General features: G+C 42.7%; 1 protein-coding gene across 3 annotated transcripts in view; it reads right to left on the bottom strand.

Moving 5' to 3' along the window:
- LOC108416175 (NACHT, LRR and PYD domains-containing protein 3-like) overlaps window positions 1-18,409 on the bottom strand; it is a 49,908-nt gene that overhangs the window by 23,440 nt on the left and 8,059 nt on the right. For 2 of the 3 annotated variants that reach the window (XM_037532091.1, XM_037532103.1), the window contains exons 3-8: window positions 15,199-15,484; window positions 8,145-10,020; window positions 4,568-4,741; window positions 4,184-4,357; window positions 3,775-3,948; window positions 3,374-3,547 (exon numbers count right to left, since the gene is read on the bottom strand). In XM_037532091.1, the coding sequence (XP_037387988.1) occupies window positions 3,374-3,547; window positions 3,775-3,948; window positions 4,184-4,357; window positions 4,568-4,741; window positions 8,145-10,020; window positions 15,199-15,475 (2,849 nt within the window). In that variant the 5' untranslated portion in view covers window positions 15,476-15,484. The remainder of the gene's footprint in view (window positions 1-3,373; window positions 3,548-3,774; window positions 3,949-4,183; window positions 4,358-4,567; window positions 4,742-8,144; window positions 10,021-15,198; window positions 15,485-18,409) is intronic. The other variant, XM_037532094.1, reaches the window with a different exon arrangement.

The raw sequence follows: 18,409 nt of genomic DNA on the forward strand, positions 1-18,409 counted from the left end.
GGGAGACCTGGAGAGGAGTGATTGGGAAGAATGGCCTGCCTGATCTACATCCGAATGGTGAATTGTTATTGGACTTCTGTGCCAGGCATGGATTGTCCATAATGAACACCAAGTTCGAAAAACAAGGATGTTCATACGCGTACATGGTATCAGAGCTCCTTTGGTCAGAGGTCAATGATCGACTTCGTTGTCATTTCATCTGACTTGGGACCATATGTTCTGGACACTTGGGTGAAGAGAGGTGCTGAGCTGTCAACTCATTACCATCTGGTGGTCAGTTGGATCAGATGGCAAGAAAAACTGATTATCAGACCCAGTAGGTCTAAGTGAATAGTTAGGGTGTGCTGGAACTGACTGTCGGAGACCCCTGTTTGGAATGATTTCAACTCCCACCTCTGGGAGAGCTATTCTCATGTACCGGGGGAGGTAGGGGACATGGAGTCTGAATGGACCCTGTTCAAAACGTCCATTGTGGAAGATGCCAGGCATAACTGTGGCCAAAAGCTTGTGGGTGCACGTCGGGACGGTAACCCAAGAACCTCCTGGTGGACACCAGTGGTGAGGGAGACCGTCAAGCTGAAGAAAGAGGCCTTTAGGGACTGGATGGCCCAAAGGACTCCCGACGCAGCAGAGAGGTACCAACAAGCGAAAAAGTTGGCGTCCGCAATGGTGGCAGAAGCAAAATCCAGGGCGTGGAAGGAGTTTGCCGAAGCCATGGAAAAAGACTTTTGGTCGGCTTCAAGGAGGTTCTGGACAACTGTCCAGCAACTCAGGAGTGGTCGGGGTGGCTGTGCCCAAGCTGTATTCGGCAAGGGTGGAGAAATTCTGACTTCAAATGAGGATATTGTCAGTCGAACACTTGGAAAGAACACTTTGAAGAACTCCTTAATACATAATCCATTTTTTAAAAAAAGGGGACAGGAGGGTGTGTGCCAACTATCAGGGTTTCACACTGCTCAGCCTCCCTGGGAAAGTATATGCCAAGGGTGCTGGAAAGAAGACTCCAACCGATAGTTGAACCTCAGATTGAGGAGGAACAATCCAGATTCCGTCCTATCCATGGAACAATGGACCAGCTTTTCACCCTCTTACGGATTGCTGAGGGGGCATGGGAGTTTGCCAACCTAGTCTATTCTGTTTTGTGGATTTGGAGAAGGCTTACAACCAGGTTCCCCGAGATATCTTGTGGGAAGTCCTCTGGGAGTATGGGGTGCTGGGGCTACCATTCCGGGCCATTCAATCTCTGTACTCCCAGAGTGAGAGCTGTGTTCTTATACTCAGCATTAAATCGGACCCTTTCCGTATTAGTGTTGGGCTCCGGCAGGATTGTGCCCTGTCTCCACTCCTGTTCGTGATATTCATGGACAGGTTGTCAAGGCATAGCCAAGGTCAGGAGGGCATTATGTGTGGAGGCCGGAGGGTGGCATCTTCTATTGCCAGACGATGTTGTTCTTTTGGCTAAATCACATGGATGCCTCCAGCGTTTTGGTATGCGGATCAGCACCTCCAAATCTGAGTCCATGGTCTTAGCCAGGAAAAGGATAGCGTGCCTACTCCAGGTAAGGGGAAAGGACTTGCCCCAGGTGGAGGAGTTCAAGTATCTCGGGGTCTTGTTCACGAGTGATGGGAACAAGGTTCGTGAGATCGACCGCAGGCTGGGACAGGTGGCAGCAGTAATGAGGTCACTGTACCAGACTATAGTGGTGAAGAGGGAGCTGAGCCATAAGGCAAAGCTCTCTGTTTACCGGTCGGTCTACATCCCGATCCTCACGTATGGTCATGAGTTGTGGGTAATGACCAAAAGAATGAGATCACGGATACAAGCGGCGGAAATGAGCCTCTTCTCAGGGTGGCAGGCTACACTCTATTTGATAGGGTGAGGAGCTCGGCCATCTGGGAGGAGCTCGGAGTAAAGCCGCTACTAGTAGAGAAGCCAGCTGAGGTGGTTTGGGCATCTGATTCGGATGCCCCCTGGACGCCTCCCGGTAGGGGTGTACCAGGCACAGCCTACCGGGATAAGGCCTCGGGGTCGTCCTAGGACCCACTGGAGGGATTACATCTCCAAGTTGGCCTGTGAGCGGCTTGGGATCCCTGGGAATGGAGGATGTTGGAGGATGTTGCACGGGGACATGGTCATCTGGGATTCTCGCTCTCGCACCTGATATCGCGACCCTATCTGGATTAACTGTTTAATGATGATGACGACGATGATGATGAAGCATCTCTGGTTCGTTTACAACTAGTTCAAAAACTAGTTCAATCACTTGTAACTGTTCCGCGCTCTCGTTTTAAACAAAAAGGGGATCGTGCTTTCGCCATCACTGCACCAAGAATTTGGAATGGCCTTCCATGTGACATCAGGCATCATCTTTGACTGTTTTTAAAGCAAAGCTTAAAACACATTTTTATCTATTAGCATTCAGCAGTCGTTAAACTATGGACGGAGGTCTGTACACCGTTGTGTGAATGTGTGGTAATGGTGTTCAGAAGGTGTTACGTTTTATTCATATAGCACATTTATTTACTGTGTTTTCATTACATATGTTTGCATTAAATACATATATTTTATTGCTGTTTGCTGTTATTTTCATTTCTTTAGAAATCATCTTGTCTTCTTTCATTTTCATTTCATTTTAGCTTTTTCAGTCCCTGTTTAACTTGCTAGGCTACATTGTAAATGAAGGTCACCCTCAGTGTAAAAATAACCCTTCTGAGTCAAAATAAACTGACTGACTGAGGTGGTGGCAATCCTGTCTCTGGCAGTTTTTCGCTCAAGGAAATCATCTGACATGAGCCTGTTTTTACTAACTTTAATATCCTAATAGATAATAAAGCATTTTTGAAAGTTGCTCTACAAAAGAGCATGTGCTAAATGTTGCAAATGTAAATATGCTTTTGGCCATGCAGTATATGACCATGGAGGACACATTACTAAAGGGCTCAGATACTTCCTGTGGTGGTTGAAGAATGCAAGGTACTTTTTTGATCAATAAAATATCTATTTATCAACTACAGCATGAAAAACTGCACAACAGGTAAAATTCACTATTACAGTTATTTACTGTCATGACACTGCCACCAATCAAAGACATTAATGGAAAAAATGTTACAAGTCCACAATATTGTCTCCACCCTTCACACAATAGCCACAGACTGTCTGACCCTTTGCTGTCCAACAAGCATTACCAGAGCTTCCTGTACAAGACATCAAACTCAGGAACATTTATTTACCCTCAGGGCATCAAAGTGTAAACCTGTCATGGTCTTGTTAATTGAAGCATATACCACCACTTTGTTATCTATTTAGCTCTAAATATTATTAAATACCAGATCTTAATGTTTTTGTTTCAAATCTGATTTACAGAATTCTTACCCGAGTTTCTCCAGTTTACAGTGTGAGCTCTTCAGTCCAGCAGAGAGCAGCTCCACTCCTGAATCTTGTAGGTCATTGTTACTGAGGTCTAGTTCTTTCAGTGAGGAGTTTGCTGATTGTAGAGCTGATCCTAGATTTTCACAAACCTTTTGTCCAATATTACAGGTAACTAGTCTGCAAAGGGAGATACATTTTAAGATATTTTACAGTATACTCAAACATTTCTAAATAGAATAAAAGAAAAATTACATGATGTTTAAAAAATACAAATGTATTTTTATGTTACTGGGTTGAACTGAGAGATAAGCAATTCTATAACCACAGTGAAAATATCATAAATAATGACATTAGTTACAGTTTTCTGTGCTATCTCAGCTTAAAGTTTTTAACAGAAAGTTCACCTGAGTTTCTCCAGTTTACAGTGTGAGCTCTTCAGTCCAGCAGAGAGGAGCTCCACTCCTGAATCTTGCAGGTCATTGTTACTGAGGTTTATTTCTTTCAGTGAGGAGTTTGCTGATTGTAGAGCTGATCCTAGATTTTCACAAACTTTTTGTCCAATATTACAGGTAACTAGCCTGCAAAGGGAGATATGTTTTAACACATTTTACAGTATACTCATATGTTTCTAAATAGAATAAAAGAAAAAATACATCATGATGTTTAGAAAATACAAATATATTTTTTATGTTACTGGGTTGAACTGAGAGATTGGCAATTCTATAACCACATAAATTAAAACAATCATAAATAATGACATTAGTTACAGTTTTCTGTGCTATCTCAGCTTAAAGTTTTTAACAGAAAGTTCACCTCAGTTTCTCCAGTTTACAGTGTGAGCTCTTCAGTCCAGCAGAGAGCAGCTCCACTCCTGAATCTTGCAGGTCATTGTTACTGAGGTCTAGTTCTTTCAGTGAGGAGTTTGCTGATTGTAGAGCTGATCCTAGATTTTCACAAACCTTTTGTCCAATATTACAAGAAACTAGTCTGCAAAGGGAGATACATTTTAACACATTTTACAGTATACTCATATGTTTCTAAATAGAAAAAAAAGAAAAATTACATCATGATGTTCAGAAAATACAAATTTATTTTTAAGTTACTGGGTTGAACTGAGAAATAGGCAATTCTATAACCACAATGAAAATATAAATAATGACATTACTTATAGTTTTCTGTGTTATTTCAGCTTAATACCTGAGTGTTTCCAGTTCACAATCTGAGCTCTTCAGTCCAGCAGAGAGGAACTCCACTCCTGAATCTTGTAGATTATTGTAACTGAGGTCTAGTTCTTTCAGGGGGGTGTTTGCTGATTGTAGAGCAGAGCAAAGAGTTTTACAGGAGTCACTGGTGAGATAACAGCCAGCTAGTCTGCAAAAAGGAATGATAAACAGCACACTAAACAGTTATAATGAAGGTGGGAGATTAAATATCAGAAGTTTTTTTCTGTAATGACTTGATCTTTAGTTGTGAATTTTGGGTCAGATTCATAAAATGCTGCAGTAACCACACTACAAACCACAAAATATGCAGTAAACTGATGAACTTATTCATAAAATCACCATGCCAGTCACCAGTCTATCCATGCCACTGTAGTATTGTTGCACGTCCTACATAAAACTCAAACCACGATAAACTAATGGATATTAATGTCCTATGTTTAGCACCAGTTTGAGTGCCAATATGGACATGCTATGCCAAGGATAAACAAAAATTTAAGCTACAGATCCTAAGAATGGAAAAAAACTCACTAGAGTGTATGTGGTGTGTCACTGCATGGATGGGTTAAATGCAGGAGTGAAATTTCCCCGTTGTGGGACTAATAACAGCCACTTAATCTTAAACCACCAATGAGTATGATGTGCCAAAAATGGACATGTTTACAGACAGTTACAGATTGCAGAATGTAATTTAGACAGCCAACCAGCACTTTTTGAACAAGCTTGCCTATTGTCTCATTGATACAGAAGATTGATTGTTTGGGTATTAAATGTAGCATTTAATAACAAACTACTAATTCAATACTTCACAGTTTTCAAGTAATTTGTTCTGTACCCACTGGAGGGTACGGAGGAATTCATGTTGGTGATATTTTTAGCAGACCATTCTTTTGTTATGGATCACTAATGGGACATGAAAATGGGAGAGGAGTAATAATGTCAGATACCACACAAACAGTAAAACATGCAGGTAATCCTCAATTAAGGATTAGAAAATGTTACAGCAAAGCTGTTTGGTCCTAATATAACGGCACAGATGGAATCAGACACTCGCGGTAAAAATGAACAAGAAAGGCTTTACTGATGGAGATGTAATCCAAGCTTGTAGTCACGAAGCAGGCATGGGTCAACACCAAAAAAACCCAGCCAGAAAACTAACATAACCATAAGCAAACAGTCCAAAGGGCGAAGCAAAAGAGCAATGTCCAGAATACATTTCAAAAGGTCAGAAAACAGAGAGAACACCAAAGGCACAAAGGCAGACAATCCAAAGGGTTAAGCAAAAAACGTAATCAGAATAAACAGACAAAAAGTTCATAAACAAGAAGGCAGATACACAATGAAAACACTCAGTAGGGGATGCGTGACACATTATATATATATATAAAAAGCTTTTTACAGGCTATTAGCAGAACAGAGACATGGAGTCATACTCACAAACCTTCTCAGAATATAAAGGCAGATTTAACATCAGATTCCTCTCTTATTTACTATCACTTTACAAACAGGAACAGATCCTGGATCAGCACTCCTTCTCGGAGAAGCTTCATAAACACAGGCACTGATCAGATTTCCAAGTTCCAGAGATGATTCTTCACTACACACATTTAAAGATTATAATGACTCTACACTACTTAACACAGATTTTATGGCATATGCATATTTCTTTCTTTAATATCAGCACTGCAGTGCTGCAGAAGTTGTCTGCCTGTTTCTGCTGCTCTGTTTTTGTAAATAGTGACCATTTTACTCAATGTACTTACTGATGGGGCTATCTATTTTTTTTACGTTTCTATTGCTATTGTTTCATAGTTTACATGCAAATATATGTCTTGCTACTCTAATGCAGCAGTTTCCTTCAGGATCAATAAAGATCTATTTATCTATCTATCCATCTTTTTGATTTACCTGTCACAGTGGGCCCAAAGTCTCCACCTGTGCAAGTCATATCAGACCAACCCGGAGTTGTGGGCCTTGTTGACATTGCTGAGGAGGAAGCAGGGAAAGTACTTCAGCACCAACGTTGTAGACCGCAGAACCCATGTGGCCTGGAATGAGTAACACTCTCACTGCATAGCTGGGATGTGCTAATGAGAGACCAAGACTACCAGTTAATTCAGAAAGGGTGAGTCCACTGGGCGACAGACTGCTGTTCCCACCATCCTCCCTTTTCTCCTTTCCAGACAACTAGTTCATTTACAGACAATGGAAACCTCCAGCTTCCTTTTTGAGGAAAGATCCTAGCTACAACCCCAATTCCAAAGTTGGGACGTTGTGTAAAACATAAATAAAACAGAATACGATGATTTGCAAATCCTTTTCAACCTATATTCAATTGAATACACTACAAAGACGAGATATTTAATGTTCAAACGGATAAACTTTATTGTGAGTGTGTGTCTGTGTGAGAGAGTGTGTGTGTTTGTGATTTTTTAATTTATTTTCACACTCAATAAAACAAAAATAAATCAATTAATAACAATAATAATATTTCTAAAAGCACAACTGATTCAGAGTGTCTCCCTCTGATCATACAGGACTTTCTGCTCACGTAACACTTGTGGGGCAGTCGTGGGCTGGAGGTTAGGGAACTGTGACTGGAAGGTCGCCGGTTCGATCCCCTCGGCTGAAAGTCCATGACTGAGGTGTCCTTGAGCAAGACACCTAACCCCAACTGATCCCCGGGCGCTGTGGATAGGGCGGCCCGCCGCTCCGGGCAAGTGTGCTCACTACTCCTGTGTGTTTGTGTGTGTGTGCGCGCTCACTAGTGTGCATCTATGTGGGTGTTTCACTGTATGGTTAAATGTGGAGGTCTAATTCCTCTGTGTGCAAAACACAGTAGGCTAATGGTTATGAATGAACTTAAAGGGGAACTCCACCAATTTTTCAAGCAAAGCAAATATTAATAAGCAAAGTCATTCAGAGTGTTTGATGTTCAATGCTCTGTTCCAGAGAATCAGTCAGAATTGCTCATAGAAGTGGTGACAGGAACCAGACATCTGAAGAGTTTACCCTTTAAACATCTGGATCCTATCACACAAGAAATTCCACACTGAATATCAGAAACATTATTTATTTATTTGTTTTCCACTATTTTCCCTCATCAACATTCCATATAAGCCCAGAAGACTTGTGTAGGTTCTCTGGTGGTTCTGGATGGTAAATAAAGTGTCTATATCTGTGTTGTAGTCATGGCGACGCCTGGTTCCCATCACCACCACTGTAAAGACCAAACCCTCTGAATCTCTGATTACACCTCACACACTGAGTTATGGAGAAATGACTGAAACATGGTGGAATTTCCTTTTAACTATAAACAGACCTTTGATCTTTCACATAATACTATAACACAGATTATACACACTGGCCACTTTATTAGAAACGCTGGGAGCTTCAGTCTCTCATTAAAGCCCAGCATGATGGAGCTGCAAGGTTTATACTCTAAATACTAAAAAACTGAACACTGATTTGTAGATTTGTAACTGATATGAGGTCAATTATTCATCAGTTATTAAATATTAATAAACGTTGTATTAATGTAGATGAACACTCACCGAGCTTTCCTGCAGACAGTCAGAGCTGGGATCAGTCTCCTATAACCCTCTTCTGATGTGCTGTACTTCTTCAGGTCCAGCTCATCCAGCACCTCCCCTGAGCTCAGGAGCATATAGGCTAGTGCTGAACACTGTCCAGGAGAGAGTTTCTTCTCTGAGTGTCTCTCTGAGGTTAGATACTCCTGAAGCTCTCTGGATACAGACTGGTCATTCATCTCAGACAGACAGAGGAACAGATTGATGGATCTCTCAGTGGAGATCAAGTAACAATTATGTCTTCTGATTAAACTCTTGATGTGCTCTCTGGTTTCCTCTGTGTTACTCTGTTTGGGGGTCAGTAGACCCTGTAGGCATCTCTGATTGGACTCAAGTGAGATGCCCAGCAGGAAACGGAGGAAAAGATCCAGGTGTCCATTCTGACTCTCTACAGCTTTATCCACGGCTCCCATCAGCACCTCATACAGTGGGACATTCTTAGACCACTTTCTGTTTATGCGAACAAACACATTGTCAGACCCTTCGCTGCTCAGATCATAAGTATACACCTGTGGAACATCCTCAGACATGATGCTGTACCAAGGGTTTAATATCTTCAGTTCCTTCATCTTCTTGTTCTCATAGCAGTGAAATACATAAACAGCAGCCAGGAACTCCTGAAAGCTCAGATGAACAAAGCTGTAGACCTTCCTCTGCTGAAACTCACTTTCCTCTTTAAAGAACCCAGTGAAAATCCCAGAGTACACTGAGGCCTCAGTGACATCAATGCTGCTCTCTCTCAGGTCCTCTTCATAGAACATCACATTGCCCTTCATCAGCTGTTTGAACGCCAGTTCAGCCAGTTTCAGAAGAATGGTTTTGTTGGACTGCAGCAGGTTCTTTGTATCTTTCTGAGGAGTTTTATTATCCTTTTCCCTCTTTGTTTCCATCTGAATGGTCAGAAAGTGTGTGTACATTTGTGTTAATGATTTAAGTTCTTCTGTATTGCGATTTTTCATGATGTGCTGAAGAACTGTGTATGTGATCCAACAGAAGACCGGTATGTAGCACATGATGTAGAGAGTCTTTGACTTTTTAATGAGCAAGATCATTTCATCGGCTTCATCCTGGTCACCGATTCTCTTCCTGAAGTATTCCTCCTTCTGCTGGTCAGTGACAAATCCTTGTATTTCCGTCACCAGGTGGATGTGCTTTGAGGGGATCTGATCTGCACCTGCAGGCCTGGAGGTGATCCAGACACGAGCAGATGGAAACAGGGTTCCTGAGATGAGGCTTGTTACCAGCACATTAACACTTGCCTTCTCTGTTACTGCTGATATTTTCTTCTCGTCAAAACTCAGTGGACTTCTGAATTCATCCAGTCCATCAAAGATGAAAACACACTTACATTCACCATCAAAAAGCCCAGTTTCGTTTAAGGGTTGCTGCTCTGGGTAGACGTGATGAAGTAGTTCAGGAAGGCTGTATTCTTTATCTTTCAGAAGATTCAGCTCTCGGAAAGGAATAATAAAGACAAAATCGATATCTGCATTGGATTTTCCTTCAGCCCAGTCTACAGCAAACTTCTGAACAGAGACTGTTTTCCCAATTCCAGCTATTCCCAGTGTCAGCACTTTTTTAACATGTTGGCTTCCACTGAAAACATCACTGAACTTGATTGCAGCATCTGTGGCAGCATGTCTCGCTGGTCTGGCTTCAATTTGAATCACCTCATGATCCGTGTTCACTCCTCCTGTCCAGTCCTCCACGATATACAGCTCAGTGTAGATGTCATTCAGAAGATTGTGCTTCCCTTTTGCTGCGGTTCCCTCATATAACGTTGCGTATTTCTCTTTGATTTTTGATTTGAGGTTCTGATTTTCTGCTTGTCTCTGTGCATCTGCAGAATAGAAATAAAGCCTCACGTTATAAAAGATCCCACATCACAGATAATTAGAGATAATAACACTGCCATTTCCTGCTCGTCTTCCAGTAGTTTTAACTTGTACAGTCTGTCGATGACAAACACAAACCTGCCCCTAAACTTTAGACAAAACAATTGGGCTCTCTAGTTCTAAGTTTCTGTTAGAATTCTGTTAGAAGGGGCGGACTGTGTTATTTTACTTCTGTACATTGAATTTTTAATTTCAGACGTTCAAAATGTGGATTAAAAGATAAATTGCCTAATAACCCAAAAACTCACGTTTCAAGCCTGATGTACTCTACACTGTCTACATCAGTGTCCAGCAACCCTGGTCCTGGTTGATCATATTGAACCTGTATGTTCCTTTTAAAAGATATAACTTTACCTGTACGACGAGCCTAAACCATATGCTCCTCTAAACATTGTAAGAGTTTAGAGGTTTGGATAAAAATGACTGCATTATTACTTACTGGGCTTTGATTCAATCAAAACGACTTATTCGACTGTTACAATATTTAGTACTTTAGGATGAACTGATGAAACATTTATTAACATGTGTGAGCACCAGAGCTAACAATCGTTCTTTGAGTTTTACTAAAACAGCTTATAATATATGGACGTTTGTACATCTCATATGGGCTTTACCTGATGTTACATAAATGAGACCCCTTTAGTTATTTTGTTGGCAACAGGCAGCTTGATGTGGCACAGCACTACAGGACTACAGCGCATGACAGGACATTGCAAGGTGTGATGTGAATGTGAAGTTTTGGCCAAACGCAGACCCGGTTTATATAACCTCATTTGTTTATACAGTGTACAGTAAAAGTATACTCTCTTGCTTTGTAATGTTAATTTGTTTTTAGATTTATATTTTTTAATCTATACATTGTTCACATGATCAGCCGAAAGAATGGTTTAACATGATAGGTTTATATGAAAAAGGTAGATCTACAGGTCAGCTGTTGTTAGTGTTTCTGAGAAGGTTTTGACTGACAAAGTGTTCTGGTTATAAGAGCTCTAGGATGGAATGGGATTGTTTTGACGTTGCAGTGTTCTGGGCGCTGTAGAGCCTGTAGAGTCTGCTGATTCTGTTATTAAACAGCTCTCTAGACAGATTTCAGTCAGGGATCAGCCCAGTCATAGCACTGAGAATGCTCTAATTAAGGTTATTAATGACAGTCGATTAAATGCAGACTGTGCCAAGCTGAAGGTGTTATAGCGGCCCCAGATTTCTGTCATAGAGATGGAGGGAGGGGGGTGGAGGATGTGTGATGGTGTCTCTGGTGACTGATACAAGTCATCATAACTTTCTCCCAACATTCGCAACTTCTGCTGCATAGTGCAGCTGCTTTCCTGCACGGTCTCAACCTGAGACGTACTGATTCAGTGATACTGTGCTGAACATTCTGGCACCCCTTTGGAGATGAGGGGGTTGACAGGTGAAGAAGGGAAAAGTAAACAAATCCAGTAAATGCCTTGTTTTCTCAGCATATGATTGATGAGTTTTCTCCTTCAATACAAAGCAAGCAGTCTGAGAGCATTCAGAACATCCCAAGATTCTCCAGGGTCCTTGGTCTTCTCTTTTGGGTCTCCTCTTCAGCTCATCCCAAAGGTCTTGTAAATGGTTCCGATTAGTGTACTGGGATGGCCATGTCAAAAATTAGTGTCTGTGGTCATTGAACATTTTTTCTGTGGATTTGGATCATTAACTACATTCACAGGTACCCCAATGGCTTCATATTAACCTTACTAAGACCAATAATCTAATTAAGCTATGGACCTTTAAACAGCAATGTTCGGCTGTCATAGTCTAAGATCTTCAATCAAAGCTTGGAACATGCAGTCTAGGCTTATATTGGTCAAATGATTCAAGATACGTAGATTTGATCATTTAAATTCTTAGACCACTCCACCAGCTTACACAGCTCAGACGTTTATAGAGAGTAAGAGAAATACATATATTGAATAAAAAGGAGAAAAAGGAACACAGATATTTTTAACTCACTCATGGGTGAACTAAAGTGCGCCATTTTAATGACTCTTTTCCTGCATGTAAACAGGACTAGGACTGTGTTTTATACAGCTCTTATAAAAATACTGGCTTGATGTAGCTTCTTAGATTAACTCAGAACCTGACTATTACATGAATGTAAATACAGTTACTGTCCTACTGAAAGATCCAACCATGACCCTGTTTTAGCTTTTTAGCTTAGATAGATTTTGATTTAACATTTAATAGGTTTTCATTTTGACCCTTTGGGGTAAAAACTGGCCCAAATATCACAGATACTCCACCGTACTTAACAGTGAGGATAAGGTTCTTACATACTACTTATCTAAGGTTCTTATTATACACTGCTCAAAAAAATAAAGGGAACACTTAAACAACAAAATATAACAAGTAAATCAAACTTCTGTGAAATCAAACTGTCCACTTAGGAAGCAACACTGATTGACCATCAATTTCACAGCTGTTGTGCAACTGGAACAGACAACAGGTGGAAATTATTGGCGATTAGCAAGACACACTCAATAAAGGAGTGGTTCTGCAGGTGGAGACCACAGACCACTTCTCAGTACCTTTCTGCTTTCTGGCTGATGTTTTGGTCACTTTTGAATGTTGGTGGTCTTTCACACTCATGGTAGCATGAGATGGACTCTACAACCCACACAAGTGGCTCAGGTAGTGCAGCTCATCCAGGATGGCACATCAATGCGAGCTGTGGCAAGAAGGTTTGCTGTGTCTGTCAGTGTAGTGTCCAGAGGCTGGAGGTGCTACCAGGAGACAGACCAGTAGACCAGGAGACGTGGAGGAGGCCGTAGGAGGGCAACAACCCAGCAGCAGTACCGCTACCTCCACCTTTGTGCAAGGAGGAACAGGAGGAGCACTGCCAGAGCCCTGCAGAATGACCTCCAGCAGGCCACAAATGTGCATGTGTCTGCACAAACAGTTAGAAACCGACTCCATGAGGATGGTATGAGGGCCCGACGTCCACAGATGGGGGTTGTGCTCACAGCCCAACACCGTGCAGGACGCTTGGCATTTGCCAGAGAACACCAGGATTGGCAAATTGGCCACTGGCGCCCTGTGCTCTTCACAGATGAAAGCAGGTTCACACTGAGCACATGTGACAGACGTGACAGAGTCTGGAGACGCCGTGGAGAGCGATCTGCTGCCTGCAACATCCTTCAGCATGACCGGTTTGGCAGTGGGTCAGTAATGGTGTGGGGTGGCATTTCTTTGGAGGGCGGCACAGCCCTCCATGTGCTCGCCAGAGGTAGCCCGACTGCCATTAGGTACCGAGATGAGATCCTCAGACCCCTTGTGAGACCATATGCTGATGTGGTTGGCCCTGGGTTCCTCCTAATGCAGGACAATGCTAGACCTCATGTGGCTGGAGTGTGTCAGCAGTTCCTGCAAGATGAAGGCATTGAAGCTATGGACTGGCCCGCCCGTTCCCCAGACCTGAATCCGATTGAGCACATCTGGGACATCATGTCTCGCTCCATCCACCAACACCACGTTGCACTACAGACTGTCCAGGAGTTGGGGGATGCTTTAGTCCAGGTCTGGGAGGAGATCCCTCAGGAGACCATCCGCCACCTCATCAGGAGCTGCCCAGGCGTTGTAGGGAGGTCATACAGGCATGTGGAGGCCACACACAATACTGAGCCTCATTTTGACTTGTTTTAAGGACATCACATCAAAGTTGGATCAGCCTGTCATGTGTTTTTCCACTTTCATTTTGTGTTTGACTGCAAATCCAGGCCTCCATTGGTTAATAAATTTGATTTCCTTTGATGATTTTTGTGATTTTGTTATCAGCACATTCAACTTTGTACAGAACAAAGTATTCAATGAGAATATTTCATTCACTCAGATCTAGGATGTGTTATTTGAGTGTTCCCTTTATTTTTTTGAGCAGTGTACGAGTGATTAACAACACTTAAATGGTCAACCATGGATTCATGTTTCACTAGATTCTAAATATGAGGCAACACACAGACTGGATTCCCTCATCCATCACAATGAGAAAGACCAGAGAACACAACAATAATGTGAGAGAAAAGGTTCCTGAGCAGGAAAATCAGGAAAAGGCTACGAGAAAATAATCGAACCGTTGTCCATCATAACCTCTCTGAAAATGCGTTCAGATGCCACCTACAGAACCACAAGTTGGTTGGGAGGGTTTACAGGGAAAAATCTCTGCTGTCAGCAACTCTACCGACTGCTCTACCAACATCCCAACACAAGTGCCTACAGTTTTCCAAACATTACTGGAACTTTTTTCTTTCAAAGGTTCTACACAACTTGTTTGGATAAGTGGTATCATGGAATCCATCAAGCATCAGCAGAAATTAAATCAAAACCTGATTGTCTCAATCAGGAAGCTTAAACTATGCCATGGTTGGATCTTCCAGCAGGTCAATGAGTGTGTTTACATGTACTTAATAACCCGATAAATGCAGAAAATCAGACTCTGTCAGCAATATATTTACTTTTGTTTCCATGTACTTGAGACATCAGATAACTGGAGAACTCTGGGTCTACATGAGGCAGGCAATAATCAGACTTCTGCCATGCAGTCAATAAATTCACAGAAGACATGACATTATGTAAAACAAACTTCTCGCCACAGGTTTTTAAAAAAATATTCATTTACTTTAGTGGAAAATGTAAACATTTCACAGTCTAGGAGGTTAGGAATAGTAAAATTGTCAAATTAAGTATTTTAATAATCATCTTGTGAGTGCTTCATTTAACACTGTTATATCTGGTACAGTGTTCTGGTTTTTCACATGCAGTGTAGGATTTCTCTAGTTTCTGACGATGGCGAATTTGTGTATTTCTTGGAAAACATGGCAAAATGCTTGTAATGTCTATTTGTAAATGAACAAATGAATATGAAATGCCAGATGAATTTGAGCGGTCACTTTGTACTTCGTCACTTCATTAAATGAAACAGTTTGTAAGAGAATATCTTGCTTTGAATATATAAAGTAATTCTGTAAACAAGAAACAAAAGGTGGAATTTGCTGGCTGGTAAATTTGATCAATAGAACTGAAAAAGAATGTCCATACTGCAGAAGAAGGAGCTGATACATAAAGCTTCTAAAACATGTTGATATAAATAGTGAATATGATTTTACATGCATTACTTTCTCTGAGGTTGCTCCTTAGTTTCTCAGCCAGCTCGTTCTGGTTCATCCTGTTCAGGATTTTAAGGGTGATCTCTACAGCTCCATCTGGGCTGTATCTGTCCACCATTGTGTCCACAGTGTCGGATCTGTTAGCATTCTCCATCAGACTCTTCGGAATGTGTCTGAAACCTTCCACGCCGTTGGTCAGATACCACTGGTATTTCTTCAGATCGTCTGACAGCAGCTCTTCTAGAATGTCCAGTAACCAGAATTTAATGTTCTCCATCTTACATCCCTGGCCACGAAGAAACACAACAGGATTTAATGGAGGATTCTGGAAAATGAACTTTAAATGAAATGTAGAGTTTCATGAATAAAGATGCAGCACTGAGTGTCTGCTTTGATGTGTTTAAGCTCAATTGCTTTAAACCTCTAGTCTCTAGCCACTTTCAGACGGCCTGTAACTGTTTAAGCTGAGTTTAATTTTCCTTTTTATTTACTCATATTATTGTCTGTTTTATAAATCATTTTATTTAAATTCATTTTATTTGGCCAATTGAAATTGTTACTTGATCTTAATTGTATTACTGTTATTAATTGATTTTTGCTTGTTTATACACCTTTCACTGGATCTTCCAGCTAAGAAATTTATGCATGATGTGTAAATAAAAGCTTCACTAAATCATCTATTAACTGTATGTTCACTACTGAGTTAATTGTTAATCACTTATCACACTTGAAATTATGATCAAACAGAAAGTAACAGGTAACAACAATCTGTATTCATAGTGACCAAACATGGTAGCAAATGGTCACCTTTCATAAACTGCAGATGCCTGAATGCTGCAATTTTACAGTACAATTTACAAAAACATTTTCCTAAATTACATGACATTACCCATAACATTATAAGATCCATATTTAACAGCTTATTACATGGAAATATTAGTTAGCACTTCATGCAGCAGTGATTTTTAAAAATAAGTCATTTTCACTTTCGATATAGTTCAGAAAATTCATTAGTAAACGTGTTAACAGCAGTAGCTCTGTCCAAGTCATTTACTAACAGTACGGTATTGATAATTAAAAATGAGTGTACTTCGAGGCCGCTGCGATCACAAAGGCGGTTCTCCCAGGGCGAAGACAATGCGATCACGAAGACGGTTGGCCCAGGATGAGGACGGCACAATCACGAAGACGGTTGGCCCAGGCAGAGGATGACGCGATCACGAAGACGATTTGCCCAGGCCGAGGATGGTGCGATCACGAAGACGGTTGGCCCAGGCCGAGGATGGCGCGATCACAAAGACGGTTGGCCCAGGCCGAGGACGGCGCGATCACGAAGGCGGTCAGCCCAGGACAAAGACACCACGATCATGAAGGCAGTTCCACTCAGGGTGAGGGCACCACAATCACGAAGGTGGTTTGCCCAGTGCAAGAATGCCGTGATCACGACGGTGATTCGCCCAGGGCGAGGACGGTGTGATCAGAAAGGCGACTGCACCAGGGCAAGTATACTGCTATCACGAAGGCTGCTCGCCCAGGGCAAGGACGTCGCGATCACAAAGGAGGTTGGCCCAGGGCGAAGACGCTGCAATCATGAAGGTGGTTCGCCCAGGGCAAGGACGGCGCAATCATGAAGGCTGTTGGACCAGGGCAAGGACGGTGCTATTACAAAGGCGGTTCACCCAGTGCCAAGATGCCACGATCACGAAGGTGGTTCACCCAGGGCGAGGATGGCACGATAACGAAGGTGGTTCACCCAGTGTGAGGATGCTGTGATCTCGAAGGCGGTTGGCCCAGTGTGAAGATGCCACGATCACGAAGGCGATTAGCCCAGGGCAAGTACGGCATGATCACAAAAGCAATTGGACCATGGCAAGTATGGCGCGATCACAAAGGCCATTCGCCCAGTGCAAGGTCACCGTGATTTCCAAGGTGGTTCACCCAGTGCGAGGACGCTGCAATCATGAAGGCAGTCAGCGCAATTTGTGGATGATGCTATGACGAAGGCAGTCAACCCAGGACGAGGACGCCACGATCACGAAGGCAGTTTGCCCAGTGCGAGGATGCTGTGATCACGAAGCCAGTTCGCCTAGAGCGAGGATGATGCTATCACTAAGGCAGTCAACCCAGGACAAGGACGCCGCGATCACAAAGGTAGTTCCACCCAGATTGAGGGCACCACCAAAGGATGGTGCAATCACGAAGGTGGTTGGACCAGGGCGAGGACGGTGCTATCACAAAGGCGGTTCGCCCAGTGCGAAGATGCAACTATCACGAAGGTGTTCACCCAGGGCGAAGACGCCGCAATCTCGAAGGCAGTTTGCTCACAGCAAGGATGCCGCGATCACAAAGAACGTTGGCCCAGTGCAAGAACGGCACGATCACAAAGGCCGTTGGCCGAGGGCGAGGACGGCACGATCACAAAGGCAACTGGACCAGGGCAAGGACGCCACGATCACGAAGGCAGTTCGCACAGTGTGAGGTCACCGCGATCTTGAAGGCAGGTCGCCCAGGGCGAGGATGACGCTATCACGAAGGCGGATTTATGATGTTTGCACTGAAAAGTGCTCAAGGCAGTCAGCTGACTCTTAATCATTGACATTGTTTACATTTGTAAAGAGTTCCACTTCACAACACAGAACTCCCAAACTGAGAGGGAAACGGAGTTCCACTTCACAACACATCACTCACAAACTGGGAGGGAAACGGAGTTCCAATTCACAGCACCTCGATCCCAAACTGTGAGGGAAACAGAGTTCCAATTCACAACACACCACTCCCAAACTGAGAGGGAAACGGAGTTCCACTTCACAACGCAACACTCCCAAACTGGGAGGGAAACAGAGTTCCACTTCACAGCACCTTGCTCCCAAACTCGGAGGGAAACGGAGTTCCACTTCACAGCACCTCGCTCCCAAACTGGGAGGGAAACGGAGTTCCACTTCACAGCACCTCGCTCCCAAACTGGGAGGGAAACGGAGTTCCACTTCACAGCACCTCACTCCCAAACTGGGAGGGAAATGGAGTTCCACTTCACAACACACCACTCCCAAACTGGGAGGGAAACAGACTTGTTTTCTGTGTCTCTAAAGCTCTCTAATACAGGGGTTGGACAATGAAACTGAAACACCTGGTTTTAGACCTCAATAATTTATTAGTATGGTGTAGGGCCTCCTTTTGCGGCCAATACAGCGTCAATTCGTCTTGGGAATGA

The sequence above is a fragment of the Pygocentrus nattereri genome, chromosome 2, assembly GCF_015220715.1.
Source record: "Pygocentrus nattereri isolate fPygNat1 chromosome 2, fPygNat1.pri, whole genome shotgun sequence".
Classification (NCBI taxonomy): domain Eukaryota; kingdom Metazoa; phylum Chordata; class Actinopteri; order Characiformes; family Serrasalmidae; genus Pygocentrus; species Pygocentrus nattereri.